We start from the raw sequence: 23930 nt of genomic DNA on the forward strand, positions 1-23930 counted from the left end.
GCTGGAGAACACTTTTAGGGAAGCTGAAATAGATGTAGAACACTTTTCAGGAGGTTGATCAGATCTAGAAAGGGGAGAAATACAGTGTATTCCCGAATTTTCACGGGCTCCATGGTGGGCTTGCTGTTCTCTTTCTTACACTTCTCTTCGGAACATCCCATTCACTCCCCCCCCCCCCCACCTGTTTCAACCAGCACCTCTAGGCTTTTTACTCCCAAATCTAGATGTGATGCTCCAGGCTCTCCAATGTGGTTCAGTTGGTGCATCCCACCCACTAAAGGTTCACTGAATTTGTCTTATAGGCTATAAAGCCTATTACCCCCACTCCCCACCACTCAACATATTAAAAATGGAATTCATCCCCCTCTCTGAACCTTCTTGAATGTTCATTAGTTCCCAGAACACACTATCTACACAATCATTCAGAACTTCAGACTTGATTTGTACTTGTTCCTCTTGTTTAGCCCTAATTCTTAGTCTCTTTTATCACTTTGCCCTGCAGTACAGGACATTGTCAAAGAGCACCAGCCCTCTCTACAAGCATGCCTGAGAGATGGGCAGCATCAGACCCCCTGGGAGTTTGTTAAAAATGCAGAATTTCAGGTTCCACACCAGACCTAACCAAATCAGAATCCACATGTTAACAAGGTGCTGTGATATTTATATTAACAAATAAATATTTGATCTTGGTCCCATTTCTGACACAGAGATCCTAAAATTACTGGAATTTCCTAAGTGATAAGAGTAATAAATGTGTCTTAATATTCATAACAAACCCCTTTCAACCACATCTGAGTTTATGTTAATGAGGTGAGTTTTAGAAATCACCTGAGGATGGAGGCTGGCTGCCAGGGAAACCAACCTTGTGGTTAGAGGGTTGGAAGTTTCATTCCAACCTCCAGACCTCCAGGGAGGGAAGAGGGGCTAGAGGTTGAGTTAAATCATTAACAGTCAATGATTTAATCAATCATGTCTATGTAATGAAGCCTCCATAAAACCCCAAAAGGACAGGGTTCAGAGAGCTTCCTGGGTTGGTGAACATGTGGAGAATTAGGGAGAGAGACATGACTGGAGACAGCATTGAAGCTTCAAACCTTTCCCCATACTTTGCCCTATGCAGCTCTTCCATCTGGCTGTCTCTTAGTTATAATGTTTTATTCTAGTAAGTAAAATGTTTCTTTGACTTCTGTGAGTGCTCTAGCAAATTTATTGAATCCTAGGGTCATTGAAACCTCTAATTTATAGTTCAAAAGCTCAGGTGACACCATGGACTTGCAACTGGTGGCTAAAGTTGGGGAAGGTGGGAGCAGTTTTATAGGACTGGACCAGTAACCTGTGGATCTGATGTTCTCTCCAGGTACATAGTGTAAGAACTGAGTTAATTGCTTGTGGTGTTGGAAAACCCACACAATGAAATTGGTCTTAAAATCTTAGGTGTCCATGTGATCTCTTACTGTCTTCATCAAACATTTCCATTGCTTTCTTTCTTTTAATTATAAGGATTTCCCAAAATATAAGAATTACAGATACTAGTATAAAACACCCACATACCCACTGCCTATACTTATTGCATGTTAATAATTTATAATATGTTTCAGATTTGTATTTTTTCAGTAATAAAATATTAGAGTTGAAGGTCTCCTTCCTACTCCTGTGCCTAAGGTGACAAACTTGTCCCAGGACTGTCCCAAATTGTAGCACTGAAAGTCCTGCACCCCAGGAAACCCCTCAGTTCTGGGAAATACTGAAATTCATCTGTACTTTTCTCTCCCCCACAAATTTACCACACATTTACCACATGTGCATGTTTCTATAATATACAGAATTATTTTATGTGTTTAGCTTTATGCAAATAGTATCATGTTTGGCACATTCTTTTCCTGTTAGCTCTTTTTCAAACAGCATTACAGTTTTGAGATTTACTCTAATGATACACTAACATACGTGGATTTAATTGCTATATCCCATTCTACTGTATGAATATACTCTAATTTACTTATCCATTCTCCTCTGATAGAAATTTAGGTTGCTTCCAATATTATGTTATTTTAAATAATATCAACCAACATTACAATGTCCCCTTGTGCATATTTGAGGATTTTCTAGGGAATATATGTAGAAGGGGTAAACTGCCAAGTCCTAAAGGATGCCCATCTTCATCTTTTCTGCATGTGGTCAAATTGCTCCCAAGTGTTGATAACGGTTTGTGTTTTCCCACCAGCAGTGTGAGTTCCCTTTCACGTTGGCCCACAGTGCTTGGTGCTATCAGACTTACAGAGTATTGCTAGCCTGACAGCTCTGAACAGTCTTGTACTGTTTTGAAATGCATTTCCCTGCTTTAGCTAGCCAGGGGGAGCATCTTCCGTGTGTTTATTGCCCTTCTGGTTTTCTTCTCTACTACTTTTGAGCACACACATTGCCCATTTTCCTATTGAGGCATTATGGATACTAATCTTTTGTGAATCATATGAACTGCAAGTATCTTCTCCAAGTGGGGAATTTGCCTGACACTTCGCCTATGGAATTGTTGCCTTATATATTTTTTAAAAATTTAAAGATTGATATATAATTCACATACCATAAAATTCATTGTTTTAAAGTGTAGAGTTCAGTGATTTAGTATACCTCTTCTTTTACAGTTTGTGCTTTCTAGCTTTTATTTTAGAAATCTTTCCTATTCTGATACTATGATGCCATTCTACTCTTTTTAAAAATGTTGTAAATGTTTGCTTCTTGCCTTTATGTAATTAACCCATTAGGATAGATTTTGGGGTGTGGTGTGATGGAGTGATCTAGTTTAACGTTTATCTGTATAGATAGTTAATTGTCTTGGCACCATTTATTAAATAATCCACCCACCTCTACTGGTTTGTAATCAGTAATCATCTCCGTTATCACATGAGTCAACTTCTAAGCTTTATATTCTATCAGTATATAGAATATAAAGTATATATAGTGTATATATCTATATATATATATAGTATATATATATAGTATATATATCTGTGAACCAGTATCACACTATTTATTTTCCATAACTTTATAATAAATCTTGATGTCTCCTAGGCATGTCTTTTCACTTTGTTGTTTTTCATAACTGTTTTCTTTTGTCTACACCCTTTTCTTGCTCATATACATTTTAGGCTCAGTCTGTCAAACTCAATAAAAAATGGTTCTGTGGGCTTTTATTAGAATTGTATTGATTTTACATATAGTTCGGGAAGAATTGACATATCCCAATATTGAAAACCTTACAATATTCCCATCCACAATTCGGTATCTCTTAATTTATTTAAGTCTCCCTTTAATCTCTTGAAACTTTTATGTATTTATATTACTCCATAAGTGCCATGCACATATTATTGGATTTCTTATTAGGTACTTAGTTTCTGGTGTTGTGAGATTTGTGTACACACATATATATTACGTTTTCTGAGTGTTGTTGATGTATAGGGATACATTAATTTTTGTACACTGATCTTACATCTTGCAACGTTGATGAATTCTCTTATTTGTTTGTATAGTCTGAGGAGTATAGGCAATCATATCATTGGTAAATAATAACAATTTAGTTCTTTCATTTCCAATTGGAATCATTTCTTTTTAATTTGTCTTGTTGGTTACACTGACCAAGCCAGTAAGATGCTGAATAGAGTGGTGCTAGATACTAGCTTGTCTTAATAGTTGCCTTAAAAGGGAATGGTCATAACAGTGTAGCACTGAGTATGGTTCTTGAGGTAGGTTTTGTTTTTTTCTTTTGAGATCTTTATTCAGTTAAGAAATTTTCCTCTATTCATAGTTTGCTAAGTGTTTTTTTAACTCAAGTGAGTGATGGATTTCATCAATTGTCATTTCTTTCAAGGATCTTCTTAGAATTGCTCTCCTTCAAGAAGTCTTCCTAGCACCCTAAAGTTGGACTAAAAACTCCTTCTCTCTGATTCCACTACATTTAGTCTTTTCCACAGCCTACTAAATTGTCTGTTTTCTAAGTTCATGTTTCGCAGTAGCTTATAAGCAATTCAAGAGCAGGAACTGTGTTTGATTCATGGCTATGTCCTCCATTACCAGCTGTAGAACATAGAATATCTCTGTACATATTATAGAAATAAATTGCTGGGAACATGTTCCAGAAACTTATCTAGCCCTTCCTAAAAACAAATTATGTTTTTAACAATGAAGCTTAATTTACAAAGGCAATTATGATTGAATAGAGTAGATTCAAAAAATTTTAGATATCTATACCTTTATATTTGCTCTTAATAATACATAAAATGTATTTGTGTAATACATAAAATACATGTCTTCTGGGAAACAATGACTTTCTTCTTATAGCAAACATTATCTGTTACTACATTAATTTTTTTTAATTCAATTACTTAAACTAAAAAAAATGTTCTCTGAGCACGCCATTCTCTACAAATCTCCATGTATTCACCAGTCTGGCAGCTTTCCAAACCCTGTCCTTTTGCATTTTCATGGAGGTTTCATTACAAAGGCATGATTGATTAAATCATTGGCCATTGATACTGAAATCAATCTCCAGCCCCTCTTCCCTTCCTAGAGGTCCAGGGGTTGGGATTGAAAGTCCCAACCCCCTAATCACATGGTTGGTTTCCCTGGCAACCAGCCCCCATCCCCAGGTGCTTTCCAAAAGTCACCTCATTAACATTAAAATCAAGTTCATATTCATTTTAACATTATATTAGTTATTTATCATTCTGTCATTATTAAAACAAAAACAAGACTCCCACAAACTTTGATTTGCTCAGAATGTACCTTTTAGAGGTGTTTTATCATATCTAAGTCCTAAGAACATTTTAATTCATTTAATTTAAATGATGTTCTTACCAATGCCAAAGGCCTTTCAAACTGTATTACGTTTCTCTCCTTATTTGAACAGCCTCATTTATTTTATTCGGAATGCTCAGCTACTTAGTGAGTATGGGACCTCAAATGCCATTTGGAAATATGAAACCTTTATCTTTTAACTCAGTTTTGCTTTCATGAATAACATGGTTCTAACATCACAGTTGTGATATTTATTAGCTGTCTTTGCAAAACTTTGGGCAATACATCTTTTACATTTCATTGAAAAGAAAAGAAACTTAATCCCACCAGCATCTCCATTATTAGTTCTTTCTTTTGATTTTTCCCCGTGGGAATTTTGTGTTGGCCAGATGGCACACTGAAGGATCCCTAGACATATCTGCATTCTATGAAAGCAACATGGAAAAGCAAAAATCTATTTCTGAATGAGGGGATTAAATTTTATATCTTATCATCTGGCTCACCACGTCCAACCCAGTCATTATTTGGTTCATGTTCAATATTGTACAATTATTCTCCTATTCACATAACAGTCTTTCTTCGTTTTCAGTAAAGTCCTGCTTTTAGTCTGTCCCATTGCTAATGGTAATTAGCCACTCAATTGCACCCTCTGAGCCCTTGAATTCTACTAGTTCTAAAGAATACTCCATAAACCTTATCTTTATGTTGGATCCTATCTCTAGGAAATGTCAGTCAAATTTCATCAACAGCAAAACTGAAATACCCATTTCCATATTCATGACAGAATGTTTATTTTCCATGGAGAAAAGTGGCTGGATGAAATGTTTGAGAATCAGTTTGATGAGAAATTGTTTACTTTGTAAATTGGTCCAATTCTCATTTTCAAACACAGTGAGGTTTCTAATTGTCAGGTAGTTACACTCCTGATCAAAAATGGAGGAAAAATTTCCAGTCACATATTCTGTCATAAATGGTATTAAATAGAGTAACATCTCAAAGTGTTCACTCTAAATATTTTCTCTATGGAATAAGTAAAAATAATGTTCATTTGGTGCCTTCTCACCTTTGTCCCTTTTCTTAGTGGTTTCTAAGAGTGAGTCCGTTTTACATAAAACCAGCTCTTATTTCCAGAAAAATACTGAACTATTTTATTTTAGTTTTGTTAGACATGACCAATAAAAGAATGTAGTCTACCAATAAAAGTCTGTAAAATAAGGATGTATCTTTTGTCTTACCTATTTATTTGTATGTTATATTCAAAGTTTAACCTTCCTCTTCCAGCAACACTGAACAACATGGGTTTTCCCAAACTGACCATTTTCTTTCTTAAATTTTCACCTTTGTAGGGGACACTGTCTCTGTCTGGAATGCTCTTTCCTTTCTTCACTGTCCATTTATGTAAATATCTACTCTTTCTTTAAAACTCTGTTCAAATTTCATATTTATGAGACTTTCTCTAAACATCTCTTTCTAAACACACACACACACATTTAGTTGCTTTCTCTCTTCTCAGCCTTTCAATAACACTTCATAGATTAATTCTATGAAGAATTATTTGTCTACATTTTCTTCTCGTACAAGATTGTGAGATTGTAAAGGTCAGGGAACATCATTTATTCATCTTTGGATCCTATGCTGCCATGGTAACAGGCACTCAATATGAATTTGTAAATAACTGATTGCATAGTATATGCTGACTTTTGCAAAAATTATTCTTAAATTCTGGAAAATAATACTGTTACTTTTCTATATGGAAGTCAATATCTGTGACCATAATGAGCAAAAGCAGGCATGCCATTTTAAATAGATTTATGTCAAATAGACTTATTGTATTGCTCATTTTGCAGTATATACAAATATCAAATCATTATGTTGTACATCTGAAACCAATATAATGTTACACATCAATTACATCTCAATTTTAAAAAGTATATATGTTATTTTTAAAGTTTAATTTTTAAATTGTTTTCACAAGACACAAATAAATTTTCAGATTCCTAACTGATAGAAAGGGGGTAAAAGGGAGAGACCTGAGTAAAATAATACTTTTCAACTATATAAAAGGTGAATTGAAAGATAGCTCTTGTGATATCTTTGAAAACAAATCTTAACGATTAATTTGCAGAAGTTTAGAAAGAGCAGTTGAAGTAAATGGAATTAAGGGCTAAACACCTCTACTCATTATTTTAGAGAGGCCTCAGCAAGAAGGATTAAGTGTGCCTTACCTTACCAATTTACACAGTCTAGAATGACCCAAATCGTGTTTTGTACTCTCTTTAGCTCATTTTAGGCTAAGCCAAGACATTTTCTATTTGAAAATAAACAAGACTCGAAGCCAGATTTATAAAATTATTCATTTAGGATACAAAACATTCCACTGTGTTTATTGCTTTCTTCCCTATTACCTTACTGATGACCATGAAGATTAAGTTCTCTGTTAAGATGATTAAAATGATTTTACTAAGAATGTGCCTGGATGCTTGGAAGAGAAGAAGCATAGCGTATGAGTTCCAAAATAGCAATATTTGAAAACATGTGTATGAAAGAACTTTTGTAAGCATTCTTGGAATTATTTTCTCTTTCTCTACCCCACACAGCCACCCTAACTCAAAAAAGAGAAAAGCTTTGGGTGGAGTTAACTCTTTTCAAATCTTAAACAATAACTGGAAATCCTGAAAATGTATTCTCCTTTATCCAGTGGGGAACACACTTTAAAGCTCTTTTTTTTCTCTAAGAATTGTTTAGCAAGGGATTTACTTAGTGGTTTCTATTTTGAACAGAAAATTCAGTTTAGCTGCCTGAAATATAATGCCATCTGTGTTTATTTCCGCCCTCCAAAAAACACAATTCTTTTTTTCAAACATAGCAAGTACATGGCCCTAATAACCCAGATAAAGATATAACTCAACAAATTCTTTACTTTAACCAAGTGATAAAATTAGTTCTAAGAATAGGTACCATAAAAAATGAATCTGATTGCAAATATAAAACATGAAAAGCACAACTGTAAATTAAAAAATATTTAACTATTTTGATTAGTAAGTAATTATGTCTTCTATATATATTTATCAGGTTGGAGGTATCTATGAGGTGAGAAAAAGGGCACAACACACACATTGTGATGTAGTTAGTGGGCAGAGAAATGGGCCAGGAGCCACAGAACCAAAGAATCAGAGTCATTCTGACACCAGGTTCTTCAAATCTATACCACCTTTGGGGCCCACTCACACATCTACCTGTAACAACAGCCTCTGGCATGTGGAGATCATTGGAAGAATCAAATTTGAATTTAGTAATGAAGTATTTTAATTTACTTAAAAAGTATGAAGTGATATACAAATGAGAAACGTCATTATGTATTTATATTCTAAGCTGATTCTGACTGTTTTCTAAATGTAAAGGGACTTAATGTTTTTCCACCAAATCTTCTATGAGAAAAAATTAAAACATTTTAGAGTTTATTTGCATTTCAAAGAATGCTTAAATTCTGTTCATCAATCTTTATTACAGCCTGACATTTCTTCCATCGCCATGACAGTCTTCAAGAATATCCTGAAGTATGATTCTTTCTGGCCTTATTCATGGAGACATGATCTCTAAGATCAGCCCCACTTTGATTCTAGAAAGTCTATGCGATGCCAGGTTTTCTATTCTCAGGAAACCGAGGATGACTTATAAGCCATCTCAATGGGTATATGCTTAAAATAGCCAGACACACATCACTTATTGCCTAATCTTTCCTGGCTCCACGTAAGCCTTCATAAAACACAAGTTAAGTCACAATGGAGCAGCCTTCAAATCATCCTGACAGTCACTTGAAAAATACAAAATGCAGACTCCTGAAAGCCATGGGTGATGGTCACCCATGGGTGAAATTCTTATGTTCCTATTCTCTACCTTCTATTTCTCAACTTGAAGGTGTGTGTAGAGGAACAGAGAGTTGCACAGTCCTCAGACATACAACCCTGAAGACAACTTCTGCTCGTCCATTTCCCTTCGCCTAGAAGCATCTCTAAAATAAATCCTTAATTTGTTAGAGAGAAATACTTAACACCTTCTCTGCATGTATGTTTCATTGATTTTTGTAGTTGGTTATCACTTTACCCTGTTGAGGCTAGATTTCTTGGGATCTAATCTTGTTTCCCAAAGTTGCTTTAGATGCATCATGTAGAAAACTGACGTTTCATATCTCAACTGTTTTTTATTCATAATGTCGCTTTTCCCTGATATCTACTGGCTGAGTCAGACAAATATATGCATGGCAAAATAAACTGGCTATCATTAAATGACAAATTCTAACTTACTAATCCTTCAACAAACGGACAAAAAATATAGTTTACAATGTTAAAAAATGATCAATATATGAATATGGTCTAGTTAAAACATTATTATTACTATTACATTATTATTATCATAAAACAAATTAGACAATAAAAATATTCTTTAAACTCCCTTCTAACAAAAGCAATTTATTTTGTATATTAATTTGCACATTTAGTTAAATAATACAATACACTAGATAGTGATGAGTGTTGACTGTCTCCAGTAAAGATTTTAATTCAACAATCAATCTTAGAATTTCCTACTCATAGCTATAACTTAGTACTTTTTGAAAACATAACCGGGCAAGGGAAAAAGTATCAATATGGCCAAATTCGATTAATACTCACGAGAGAATATTCCCAATATAGGCATAGTAGGAGCAACAGTAGGGCGTGGTTCCATCACAGCAGTAAGATTTGCAGTCTTTGCCACACTGAGCAAGGCAATCCTCTACAAAATAAAAACCATATCCGTGCAGTTACATTTCTGAAAATCCCACCTTCATGAAAAATCACTCTATTTCACATCTTGATCGGTCAACCACCACTCTTTAGCACATTTAGACTTTCATTTTACGTGCTCACAATTCTAAAACATTTGGAAGCACCTAAACTAGTTTTCCTTCCTTATTAGACATAAATCTGGAAAAGGCAAAGACCGGTCTTTGAACCTCCTCCATCGAGCACCATAATTGGTAGTCAGAGTTGGTTGAATGAGACATTGAAGGGAGGAATGAGTGATCCAACTAATCAGACATTAAATTCGTCAACAGAGTTTTTGCAATAATTTTTAAATGATAAAAGTCTTTTGACTTTAGGGTGCTACTCTCAACTACATTTAATGGAAAGTGTTGTTGACATGAATAATATCAACTGGAGATAATATTTAAGTAATGTATATTTTTCACCACAATGCATTATATGCTTCCCTTTCCCTACCATTTTTTTACCTTCGTAATTACAGTTTGTATATATAAGGTACCACAGATGAGTCTGCATATCCTGTTAATCCATTTGGATTGGAAGATAATGAGTTAGTTAGCTGTGGGGGAAAGTTCCTATAGATAATTCACTGGTGAATAATTAAGAGTTTATTTGACGCCAGATTTAAGAATCAATAAGCTATGAGGGCTTCCCTGGTGGCGCAGTGGTTGAGAGTCCGCCTGCCGATTCAGGGGACACGGGTTCGGGCCCCGATCCGGGAGGATCCCACGTGCCGCAGAGGGTCTGGGCCCGTGAGCCATGGCCGCTGAGCCTGCATGTCCGGAGCCTGTGCTCCACAACGGGAGAGGCCATGACAGTGAGAGGCCCGCGTACCGCAAAAAAAAAAAAAAAAAAAAAAAAGAATCAATAAGCTATGAAACAGCACTATGTGAAAAGGGAAATGTATTTTCTGATTAAAAAAGACATACCAGAGCTGACAAAACCAAATTACTGTCTTTTTTCCATGTTTTTGGCAAGGAAAATTATACCAAAATGTTAAATAAAAATTACCCTACCTTTAAAAAATTCTTTATTCTTCCTAAATGATTTATGTTTAACAAGTTAAGGTTATCATTTAGTTATAATCAGTGGTATAAATTACAATGGATATGTGAGTTTCAGGTACATGTAGGAAAACATTAAGTACAGTCTGATAATTTAAGGTACATGTTCAAGAATCATAAAATAGGTCATTTCCAACTCAATCTCTGAAGGCAATAACTACTATCTAAATTATATAAGACTTTTGCTTTTCTGTCAAAGTCATAACATAAAAGTGCAAATGTTATATATATGCCTACACGTCCATGTAATTGATTTGTCTAGAGAGGAAAATACAGATTTTCCTTTTAAATCACCTCCCTGACAAGATGATTCTTTACAAATTGATGCGATCAAAACCCAGCAAAGTTCTTTCACCTTTATCAATTATGCATGGCCTCTGTGGAACAAGTCAAAAGTTCATGTTTTCTTTTCCTCAATTTTATTCTACTTCATAAATGAACAAACCTTAATGTTTTCTTCTGGGATGTGGTAAGAAGACATGAAAGGGAAAAATAACTACCTTTGTAAGATTCAGTAACTCTACTTAAATCCAAAATTTTGAGGGCAGAAAACACGATCTAATGATTTATTGACAGTGTCTGCTTTTTGCAGTTTATTTTATCATTTTCCCAGGGAATTTCTATAGCTTTTATTTTTAGTACTGTTTAATTAAGTCAAATATTTAGACTAGTCAGTTATCTCAAGCGCTTAGCTGGGATGTTTTGCTTTATGCTCTTAAAAGCCGTTCAGATAGTGGGAGAGCTGACACCCCCGCCTTATTCTGTCAGAGCAGGACAAGTGATTTTTAAATAGCTTCATGGGGTGCCTTTTGCATAATGCCCAAGACAGTGACATCTTATTAAGCTCTCCATGATTATCGAAAATTCAATTACTGCTATTGTAAGGACATGGTGTTATCAAAATATTTTGAGCCAATGTTACAGGAAACCAAGCCCCAAATCTTGTAGCCAAGAAGCTGGATTATACCTGCAGCAAACATCTAGATCCTGCCACACATTGTTCATTATTTTTATGGTCTTTTCCACACTCTTGTCTACTTCCCAGAATTAAACAACTGAAAAGGCAAGGTTTAATAGTATGGCAAATACATTCACAATCACAACATTTCCAAATTGGGGGGTCAACCACACCTCAAACTTATTTTGATATGTTAGTTGCTTTCTCCGATTTATTTGAGAACAATCGTATAAAGATCACAGTTTGGACAGTACAGAAGCATTTTCTCACGTGTGAAAGAATGAAACATCCCAATGGCCCTCAGAAGATAAATAATATTATTACTAATATGCAAGTTAACATCCTTGAAAATGAGCTAGTTCCAATTTTCGTCAATGACTTTAGTTAAAGGTAGCATCTGGAAGAAGCTTCCCCACTCCCATCTTAAGAAATGTGTAGTACAGGAAAGCATCTGGCTCCAAGCACTTGCTCAGAATTGGCTCTTGTAATCTATAGCTAAGGATCAGAAAGGAAGGAAAAGGAGGAGACAGAAGTCACTGGCTAGGGTTGGGAAGGTTAAAACCTTGGCCGAATCCTGTCTTTGTAGCCTGCAGTGGGAGTTGGATAATAATATAAACACTTCATTGAAGCCCTTCCCCAAAGTGACTCCACAGTCAGACATGATGCTTCAGGTATAGAAACCTTGCTGTTATTTCCTTAACGAATGGAAGCTGTATTTAACGCATTTTCCTTGGAGAAAATAATTCAGGTTACGGACAGTGCATCTGCATAGGTTTTTGTCCCATTAAAGCTGGCAATTTATTTAACAGCATATCTGGATTAATTCTATGTCTTCCGTGTTCCCCCGTCTCATCCCAATCCTCACTTCCAGCCTTATCTCTTAGTTCCAACCCAACTGTGTTATCTGTTTTTGCATATACAAATCTCATGATTTTTGCCTTTGTTCACATCTATCCTACTATATCTCCTATGTCCAAGGCTTCCTCTAATTCAAACGTGTAGGTCCTAAAATGTCCTCCTTAATTTAATTTCTCTGAGCAAATATTTCCTGAGCTCCTCTTATGGGCCAGGTGTTTCACTAGTCTCTGAGAATATTATGCTAAACAAAATAGACATCATCTTCATGGAGCATATCCTCCTAAGCCAGCAATAAGGTCTCCTTCAAACACCTAGAGCACATGGTGTATCTCTCCTATAATACAGGTTTTTATACCTTAGAGTAAAGGGCACACCTGATCTCCCAGACAAGACTCAAAGCATGGCCTCTGTCCTACGTATCATTCAACACTTCTCATTCCATAAGTATTAGTTGAGTGAATACGGCAAGCATAAAAAGGCCTCTGAAATAGAGTTCAGGAATTAATATCAAAAGCACATTAGCTAATCATTTCTTATCAAAGATGATAACGTGACCTAGTATTGGCTTGCAATGACTTTGTAGCGTACTAGGGAGGGATGAGGATGGAGAGAAGAAATGAATGGAACGAAAACTTTTTAAACTGATCAAGCTTGCTGCTGGCCAGCTGGGCGGGTTTCCTGAATCCTGGGGGTGCTGTGCACTTAACATTGGGGGAACAGGAAGAAGGGAAGGAAAAGTGCAAATTAGAAGCGTTCGGCTCACCAAAGAGAATAAAATGGACAAAAGAACAAGAAAAAGTTGTTCAGTGGTGTGAATAAGGTGAGCAAGGGAATTAAAGTTTCATTTGCTGTGTTCTATTTTCTTATTTTTGTTTTCTTTCGGTAAACAGAGGAAGTGGAAAGAATTATCATTGTTTCAAATGAACTAATTTTAATTTAACATTTTAAGTTAACATTAAGATCTTAATATAACACAAATATTAATGCAATTGATTCTGTTAGACTCTCAAATTCTAAAAACATTATATGACTTAAGTAGTGCTGGAAAAACATTATAATGTGGACTCTCCTCATTAAATAGAAAGTACTTTTTCTATTTTATAAATTTCTGTATTTGAAGGTCAGCTATTCCCCTACAATAAAATATCTTTAAAACAACTTATAGACAGACACTAATTTACATTTTAATAAACAGATTGGAAACTTCTATAGAAGTTATTGTGATTCATTTCTGGCAAGGTTGAATGAGAAATTCAGTTCTACTGATGTGCAGGTAAGAATGCTGAAGAACGTCTTCATTTTGGTTGCAATATCATTGTAAGTATCAAAAGGCCAGCACAGTGCTATACATAAACTTACTACTGCAAGGTCATAGGTAAGCCTGTGGTGTTTGTCATAGGAAGTTAGAGACATGAAAACATTTACAAAGAACTCTGCTTTTATCCTGTTTTTTAAAATATGAAGCAGATGCAAAGCCTCATGTGTAATTAACTTTATACATGAATAACCAATGAAAGGCCATTTTTGTCTCAGCATCAGTCACAAAACAAGAAAACTGCTTTGCTTCATCAATTATTAGCAATTCTCTCTAAGAATAATTAGGATGAGGGAAATGAGATGCCCTTCACCTATAAGCAAGCGCTTAACAAATTCAGCGAAAGCAGATCAGATTCTGGGTGAATTTATGCCTCTCGAAAACCCTATATTTCAACTCAGAGCTTCCAATTACCCTGTCCACCACACTTGAGGATCATCTTCTAAAGAAGAAAAACAGAGGTCTAAGCCTTTTTTATTTCTGAAAGGGAAAATTCGGAATATTCGGAATGTGGAGGTGGAGGGGCCAGTGGGTAGCATTTACTGAAATGGAAAAGTCATCAGATTAGTTTATTTGAAACCTCAGCGATGCCTCCCTAACTTCAGGTGCTTTTCAAAAAACATGCTTTCCTCGCACAGCTCAGTCTCCACCCTCACCCCAAATTCCCGAGTCCTGGATACGACTGGAAAAAATGCACGCTATCCAGAAAATAAAAACAATAACCCCTAAATGTGGGGTTGGGGGTAGTTGCTTCGTGGAGAGAGAGAAAGGAAAAGAAAAAAAAAAAAAAAAAGAAAACGTGTAAGGAAAGGGACGAAACAACCGCGTGGAGGTCAAGCCCAGGGCTGCAGAGCGCGGGCGCGGGCTTCTGCTCCTGCCTGCGGGGACCGCACAGTCTCTGACCTCCCACCATGGTCCCGTGCATCCCGCGCAACCCGTGTTTGCTCGGAGTGTGACCCCAGCGCCGCCCCGAGCCCCCTTCCCCTCTCCCGCCGCCCTAGGTCACTGACCTGCGTAGACAAAGAGCAGGACCAACTTCGGAAGCAAGACCCCTGGACACCCGGGGACCCTCCGCGCGTCCATCCAAGCCGGTGGCCGGAGGTTGCGCGCCTGGACAGAGATGGACAGAGAGACAGACAGACCGGTCTGTAGAGAGGGCTGGGAGCCAAGGGAGAGCCCGGCACCGGGAGGGGATGGGGGAGCTGGAGGGCGGTCAGATGGAGAGGGCAGCGCTCTGGAGAGCCGGGTGGCGCGGAGACCTGGCCATCGCCCTGGGAGCTTTCTAGGGGAGCCCGGGCCGCCGCGCGGGGCTGCGCTGGGGCGGAGGTCTCTTTGTCTGTCCCCGTGGCGCTCGGGCGGCGGGCTAAGCGGCCGATCCAGCGTCCTCGGCCACCCGGGCTCACATTTCATCTCCGCGGGTGGCACCTACGCGAGGCTGGGGGCGGGGGTGGCCCCGACTCCTCCCCACGCTCCAGTTCTTCCTTCTATAGAGTGACTCGAGGAGCTTGGTCCTCTCCTGAAGGAACTTTTTCTAACCCTTTGCTTTGGCTATCGACACGGAGTTTTATAAGCTCCTTTATCGCTCTGCTCTCCACTCCAATTTTTCCTTTGGAAGTAATGGATGAAGAAAAGCTTTGTATTTTATCTTTACACAAATGAAGGGAATTTTCAGGGTTTAAGATGTTAGACAAAGAAAACCAGTGAGGAAAACCTAGGAGAATTGGAAAGTACAGAAACAGTGAATGGTTTAAGGAGAGCACTGTGGCAATATGTATCAAAATTCAAATGCACAAACACTTTAGTCAGTCCTCCTCTAGGAGTTTATAAATATACTACTACATGTGTATTAGAGGATGCAAGGATACATCGCCTCCAAAATAAACATCACTTGAGCTTCCTACTGTATTTCATGCATCATTGCAGAGCTAACCATCCACCAGGTCCAACAAGAAGCCTGGTCAATTTCTCCTTCTCCCTCAGCCGCAATAACCAGTCTATCACCAAGTACCACTGATTGTACACCTAATACCCACTCAAATGAATTTGCATTTTGGCCTCCATTTCTGCCCTAATATAGGCTCTTGTAGTCTCCATGATAACCATTCTCCTGCCTCAAGGGAGATCAGCCAGACTGAAGCTAGATTATTTCTTCTTAAACTACAGATTTAATCACATTCATTCACCTGTTTAAAACTCAGTGGCTTCCTGTTGCCCTTAAGTTAGAATCCAAACATTTAATCCTTGGCTTCTGAGAAACTTCATCCCTTGGTCCTACAACCTCACAGTTTCTGGAAAGTAAAATAAAGCTTGACTTGAGTTTTTTTTTTTTTTTAAATTACAGAAAAATTATAAAATGATCACGTTCAAAAACAACTTAGACTGTTCAATCAAACAGAGCACATATTCGTAACATAGAGAAGAAGTATAAAGATGAGGAAATCATGGATAAAAATATTTTAAAAAACTCCAAGGCACATAGAGAGAGGAGGCCCCAAATGAGAATAATATGCAGGCTCGAAGCAGTTTTTGAAGAACCAAAAATGAAGAAGCAAACAGCAAAGATTTTTTTTAAATTCTGAGCTATAATAATATTTGAATTTTCTGATGTAAAATGGTGAGTTCCAAATTTTTTTTTTAAAGAGGCATGCATATATACATATCCCCGAGACCTACTTGAACTTGTATAAATTAAAATCATATAAATTTTCATATATAATTTTTAAAAAGTCTCTTAGAAAAAGAATCAGACAGACATTAAACTCCTCATTTGCAACCTTGGAATTTAAAAGAGAGTGAAAATATTTCTAAACCATTGAAAGATAAAGACTATAGTCCAAGAATCATATTCCCAAATTGGATTCCATTAATATTTGAATTCATGAAGATATTTATAACAGTGTTTATTATCATTTTAAAACACAGTAAAGAGCCTACATGTCCAACAGAGGTAAAACAATTAAGTAAATTAGGATATGTGCACGTTATATATGAACTTTAAAATGATGGGGAAAATCCATAAGATATATAGTTAAGAGGAAAAATGGGAAAGGAAAACTGGAAGTAACCCATGCATAAACAGATTGTGCTATATCCATACAATGAAACACTACTCAGCAATAAAAGAAAGTTTGAAGTACATGCAACAACATGGATAAATCTCTGCTAACAATATGCTGAGCAAAGAAGCCAGACACAAACAAATTACTGTGTTATTTTGTTTATATGAAATTCTAGAAAGGCACAATTAATCTATAGTGACAGAAAGCAGATGAATGGTTGCCTGAGGGTGTGTGTAGGAAGAGATTGATGGCAGAAGGTCATGAGGGAACTGTTTTGGAGTGATGGAAATGTTCTATATCTTGATAATGGTGGCTATTCTACAGGTGTGTACATGTGCTGAAGTCATGGAATTGTACACTTAACAGTACACTTAAAATGTGTATGCTTTAGCGTATGTACATTTTACCTCAAAGAAGTTGATATTTCAAAAGCTATGCTAATTCATAATAGGAGATAAGAGTATATACATCATTTTATGTACATTTAAGGTTTCTATGTGTGTCTGGTCTTCATCTTCATTAAAAGATGTGCAGATGCCAAGAAAAGAAAGTGTTCATGCAGACATGGGCATAAAACCCAAAAGAAAGCAAGGAGGGAAAAACTGAAGAAGTAAAAGGGAGATGAACTAAGTGTGGCATTCAGGGCGTAGAAAGAATATTGAATGCTGTGTACCAGGGCCATTTTTAAGTTCTTTAAAATTTCAATGAATACTCTCAACATCCCATTGAGGTGGATACTATTATTATTATCACCCTTGTTCTATGAGCAAAGTCAGGAGGCCCAGTGTGGGTAAATAACTTTGCCAAAGTCACACAGCAATGAGTGGTGCCCGATAGTGTAACTCCAAAGCAGAACATCTGCCCCTAAACACAGAAGCTAAATTGTCTTTCAAAATTAATAGCTTGGTTGGTTTCAGTGACGTTTAAAATTCCCAGTTTGACCACATCAAAAACAAGAGATAAAATACTTGCCAATGATGTTGGTCAACTGAACTTATTTCAGTTAGCATCAATAAAGCTTAATGAGCAATCCTATGTTCAAGACCTAGTACCAAGTGTGGGAAGTTTTAAGGAATTAACCTTCTTTGAAGTTTTGTAGAAGGGCAGTTTGATAAAAGCACAAAGTACTATTGGTTTTAAGATTTTTCTCTCACAATTCTATGTCACACAATAATAATGATGAGGGTTTTTGCTACAGTTTAGAAATCATTTCTGCATATGTAATATCTCATTTAATCATCATAATCCTAAAATGGATTGCATTACTATTACTATTTTTTATTACTGTTATTTTTGTTGTAGCTTAGCGGTATGGTTCTGAAAGTTTAGTGTGTATCAGAAGTACCTGCAGGGCCTGTTAAAACACAGGTCACTGGACCTAACTCGATTTGGTAGGTTTAGGGTGGTACCCGAGAATTTGCATTTCTAAAAAGTTCCTGGTTGATGCGGATGCTGCTGGCTGGGTACCACAACTAGAACCAAACCACTGGTTTAGAAAATTCTGACTTAGAGAATCTTGCCTCTTGCCTCAAGTGACTTCTAAGAGAAAGAAGCAGGTTTTAAATCCAGGTTTCTCTTTCTAGCTCTTATACCCATTTTAGTATACTGCTGTTTCTCATCTTCACATTTTCACCATAGTTCGGCTATTAACAGCCCTACAAATCACCTTTTAAATGTTCTAATTTTACGTCTCACAAGGATTTCTGATAAGTATCTCATAATTGAAAGTGGGATTTGAGTTTGAGGGTTTTTTCCCACTCAATATGACCATATTAGCTTTTCAAAGGAAATTTGGGAGAAATTCATGTAACAGCCATATGCTTTGAAATATTAATTTAGTTTTAAAAGTCTATCCACAGGGAAGTAATTTTATTCTGTAATCCATCTTGTGTGGCATTAAATGCTTGGCTCTTAAAAGACTGCAGTGTAAGAAATTCACATTTTAGAGGAAATATACTTGTATCGCTACTAAGTACATAATGTAGCCTATTATATTTAACTATTTAAATCAGATGTTTCATCATTTTTTTAAGTTTGTGTAAAATATCCAACAATCTGTCCCTAATTCAAAGAAAGACAAAGAACAAGATGGAAACTTTACCATTTGGATATTTTCTTGTTTGTTCTATCATTTGTGACACTTTCATTTACTCAGAGGATGATGAAACAATGGCATTTGTGTAGATTTATTTTTTGCTTTTTTGTAAATTTTCTATTTGGAAATAATGTCAAACAGAAAATCTTCAAGAGTAGTACAAAGACACCCATGTTTCCTTTACTCAGATTCACCAATAGTTAACACTTTGTCCCATTTGTTTATCATTTGCTCTTTTTCTCTATATGTGTATGCATTATTGTTTTACTGAACCATTTGAGAGTAAGCTGCATACATCATATCTCTTTCCCCCAAATACTTTAGTGTATGGGTCAGTTTATTGGAAATTTCTACTATACAGTTGCTGCTTTTTCCTTTCCTAGGAATATGCAATCTGTGGGAATGCATTAAACCTCCCAAACGTCCTGCTCTTCAGCAAAATCCCTCTCCCCCTTAGATTTAACACGTATGAATGTTTTTTGCTTGAAGCAGTCTCTACTGTGATGGTTGCAGAATGATGATTTTTCAGACTCCAAATCTGTCTCTGCATTGGCCAATTGGCTCTTGGCATTCAAAACAAGAATGCTTCTCCTTTATTGATTGATTGACTGATCATCAATAAGGACTCATGAATTCCTAATTTTTGAGGGTTTATAATTTATTAATCTCAAAATCTCCCGTATTTGGCCAGTGGAGTCCCTTCAAACTAGCTCCTATGTCCTTGTGACACATCCTATAATTGCTTCAGGCACTTCTTTTAACTTCCTGATATAAAAGATGTTCCAGGTCCCTATTGAATCTTACCTTCCCCAGCCCTGGAATCAGTCTTTCTCTGAGGAGTCCTGGTTCCTTTTAATGGATAATCGTATTAGAAATCAACATCTCACCACTAGACGTTCTTGTTGCTACTGGAGTGTCTTTGCTTCTTGGGCCTTCCAGTGGACAGAGATAAGAAATATATGCATGTTTTATATATGAGTCTACACCAACACTCCAATTCCAATTCATTACCATAGGGCTCTTCCTCAATTTCCACCATTTCACATCTGTAACTCTCTTTTTTACATTAACTTAGTTTTGCATTCCTATAATACATTTTAAATTGTTTCAGAATTACTTTGCTTATGTCACTATCAAAAATGATAATGCAAAAAAAAAAAGCACCCAACACTAAAAAGAGTTCAGAAATTGTTTTCATTACTCCCCCACGCTACTTGACCCAAGACTAAGGGTATATAATTTATTAGTGTGTTCATAATATACTTGAATTAGTCAAACTCTCCCTCTCTAGCCCCAACTTTAATTTAATTGAAATGTAGTTGGGTTCATTTATTTCCATTTGTTTTCAGTTTTCATTTTTTGAGGTTGTTGCTGTTATCATTGTTGTTTGTTTTGGGTTTTTTCCCCATATTTGTTGATTTAATTTTATTTTTTGAATATGTAGAGCTTCTGAAAGTCAAAAGCAAACAGTAAGATGTATTCAGAGAAGTGTCAGTCCTTCCCATATGCCTTTCATCTCAGTCTCCCCGTGCCTTCAGTGGAATCAACTTCATTATTTTCTAGTTTGTCTCTCATGTGTTTCTTTTTGTTTGTAAAGAGGAGCAGCTTATTTTTTGTAGTGGGCAAAGAAATTTTAGGTGTATTATAGGATTGTGGAATTGGAAATAGAAAGGGAGAAATCTGGAGTGATAGATTGAAATTGGAATTATTGGTATAGATGTCCTTATTTCCCTTTCTCTCTTACACAGAAGGTAGCATGTCATCCATGCTATTTTGAACTTCAGTTTTTTATACTGAATTTTGGAAATCACTCTATACCAGTTCATAAAGATTGTCCTCTTTAATTTTTTAATGCTTTGTATTATCTCATTGTATAGCCTTCTCATATGTCTGGATCTTTAGATAGTTTCCAGTATTTTCAATTGCAAATAATGCTGCCATGAATAACCTTGAGAATATGTATTTTCTTATTGTTGCAGCTATATCTTCAGGGTAAATAAGCACAAGTGGAATTACTGGGTTAGACAGTAAATGCATGTGTAGTTTTGTTAAATATTGCCAAATTCTCTTATAGAGGGAATATACAATTTCGCATTTCTACAAAAAATGCATCTGATTGCCTGTTGTCCACAGCTCTGCCAATAAAATATACTGTCAAGCTTTTGATTTTATCTGTTTTATCAGTTTTATGGGATTGGTGGTATCTCTTGAACTCCTCTTATTATGATTGAAATTGAACACGCTTTCTTTCTTTTTAACACCTTTATTAGAGTATAATTGCTTTACAATGTTGTGTTAGTTTCTGCTGTATAACTGTGAATCAGCTAAACATATATCCCCATATCTCCTCCCTCTTGTGTCTCCCTCTCACCCTCCCTATCCCACCCCTCTAGGTGGTCACAGAGCACCAAGCTGATCTCCCTGTGCTATGCGGCTGCTTCCCACTAGCTATCTATTTTACATTTGGTAGTGTATATATGTCCATGCCATTCTCTCACTTCATCCCAGATTACCCTTCCTCCTCCCTGTGTCCTCAAGTCCATTCTCTACGTCTGGGTCTTTATTCCTGTCCTGCCCCTAGTTCTTCAGAACCATTTTTTTTTAGATTCCATATATATGTGTTAGCGTACAGTATTAGTTTTCCTCTTTCTGACTTACTTCACTCTGTATGACAAACTCTAGCTCCATCCACCTCACTACAAATAACTCAATTTCATTTCCTTTTATGGCTGAGTAATATTCCGTTGTATAGATGTGCCACATCTTCTTTATCCATTCATCTGTCAATGGACACTTAGGTTGCTTCCATGTCCTGGCTACTGTAAATAGAGCTGCAGTGAACATTGTAGCACATGACTCTTTTTGAATTATGGTGTTCTCAAGGTATATGCCCAGTAGTGGGATTGCTGGGTCATATGGTAGTTCTATTTTTAGTTTTTTAAGGAAACTCCAAACTGTTCTCCATAGTGGCTGTATCAATGTACATTCCCACCAACAGTGCAAGAGGGTTCCCTTTTCTCCACACCCTCTCCAGCATTTATTGTTTTTAGATTTTTGGTTGATGGCCATTCTGATGGGTGTGAGGTGATACCTTGTTGTAGTTTTGATTTGCATTTCTCTAATGATTAGTGATGTTGATTGAATAGTGTATATTGAAGAATCCGTGCATTCCTGGGATAAAACCCACTTGATTATGGTTTTAATGTGCTGTTGTATTCTGTTTTCAAGTATTTTGTTGAGGATTTTTGCATCTATGTTCATCAGTGATATTGGTTTGTAGTTTTCTTTTTTTGTGGCATCTTTGTGTGGTTTTGGTATCAGGGTGATGGTGGCCTCATAGAATGAGTTTAGTTGTGTTCCTCCCTCTTCTACATTTTACAAGAGTTTGGAAAGGATAGGTGTTTGCTCTTCGCTAAATATTTGATAGAATTCGCCTGTGAAGCCATCCGGTCCTGGGCTTCTGTTTGTTGGAAGATTTTAAATCACAGTTTGAATTCCAGTGCTTGTGATTGGTCTGTTTATATTTTCTGTCTCTTCCTGGCTCAGTCTCAGAAAGTTGTGCTTTTCTAAAAATTTGTCCATTTCTTCCAGGTTGTCCATTTTATTGGCATATAGTTGCTTGTAGTAATCTCTCATGATCCTTTGTATTTCTGCAGTATCAGTTGTTACTTCTCCTTTTTCATTTCTAATTGTATAGATTTGAGTCTTCCCCCTTTTTTTCTTGATGCATCTGGCTAACAGTTTATCAATTTTGTTTATCTTCTCAAAGAACCAGCTTTTAGTTTTATTGATCTTTGCTATTATTTCATTTATTTTTCATTTATTCCTGATCTGATTTTTATTATTTCTTTCCTTCTGCTAACTTTGGCATATTTTTGTTCTTCTTTCTCTAATTGATTTAGGTGTAAGGTTAGGTTGTTTATTTGAGATGTTTCTTGTTTCTTGAGGTAGGATTGTATTGCTATAAACTCCCCTCTTAGAACTGCTTTTGCTGCATCCCATAGGTTTTGGGTCATCGTGTTTTCATTGTTATTTGTTTCTAGGTATCTTTTGATTTCCTCTTTGATTTCTTCAGTGATCTCTTGGTTATTAAGTAGTGTATTGTTTAGCCTCCATGTGTTTGTATGTTTTACAGATTTTTTCCTGTAATTGATATCTAATCTCATAGGATTGTTGTTGGAAAAGATACTTGATACGATCTCAATTTTCTTAAATTTACCAAGGCTTGATTTGTGACCCAAGGTATAATCTACTCTGGAGAATGTTCCATGAGCACTTAAGAAGAAAGTGTATTCTGTTGTTTTTGGATCGAATGTCCTATACATATCAATTAAGTCCACCTTGTTTAATATGTCATTTAAAACTTGTGTTTCCTTATTGATTTTCAGTTTGGTTGATCTGTCCATTGGCGAAAGTGGGGTGTTATAGACCCCCACTATGATTGTGTAACTGTTGATTTCCCCTTTTATGGCTGTTAACATTTGCCTAATGTATTGTGTTGTTCCTATGTTGGGTGCATAAATATTTACAATTGTTATATCTTCTTCTTGGATTGATCCCTTGATCCTTATGTCATGTTCTTCTTTTTCTCTTTTGGTAATTTTTATTTTAAAGTCTATTGTGTCTGATATGAGAATTGCTACTCCATCTTTCTTTTGATTTCCATTTGCATGGAATATCTTTTTCCATCCCCTCACTTTCAGTCTGTATGTGACCCTAGGTCTCAAGTGGGTCTCTTGTAGGAAGTATATATACGGGTCTTTTATTTGTGTCCATTCATCCAGTCTATGATTTTTGGTGGGAGCATTTACTCCATTTACATTTAAGGTAGTTATCAATATGTATGTTCCTATTATCATTTTCTAAATTGTTTTGGGTTTGTTATTGTAAGTCTTTTCCTTCTGTTGTATTTCCTGCCTAGAAAGTTTCTTTAGCATTTGCTGTAAAGATGGTCTGGTGGTGCTGAATTCTCTTAGCTTTTGCTTGTC

General features: G+C 36.3%; 1 protein-coding gene across 3 annotated transcripts in view; it reads right to left on the bottom strand.

Annotated features, from left to right (window-relative positions):
• CYYR1 (cysteine and tyrosine rich 1) overlaps nt 1-15226 on the bottom strand; it is a 105577-nt gene extending 90351 nt beyond the window's left edge. Inside the window, exons 1-2 of one of the 3 annotated variants that reach the window (XM_073804414.1) lie at nt 14799-15223; nt 9459-9561 (exon numbers count right to left, since the gene is read on the bottom strand). In XM_073804414.1, coding sequence (XP_073660515.1) covers nt 9459-9561; nt 14799-15198 — 503 coding nt within the window. In that variant the 5' untranslated portion in view covers nt 15199-15223. Of the gene's footprint in view, nt 1-9458; nt 9562-14798 lie in introns of all 3 variants that reach the window. The other 2 variants (XM_019922565.3, XM_073804415.1) reach the window with 2 other exon arrangements.
• Nucleotides 15227-23930: the final 8704 nt, after the last annotated feature.

Source organism: Tursiops truncatus, chromosome 4, assembly GCF_011762595.2.
Source record: "Tursiops truncatus isolate mTurTru1 chromosome 4, mTurTru1.mat.Y, whole genome shotgun sequence".
Lineage (NCBI taxonomy): Eukaryota > Metazoa > Chordata > Mammalia > Artiodactyla > Delphinidae > Tursiops > Tursiops truncatus.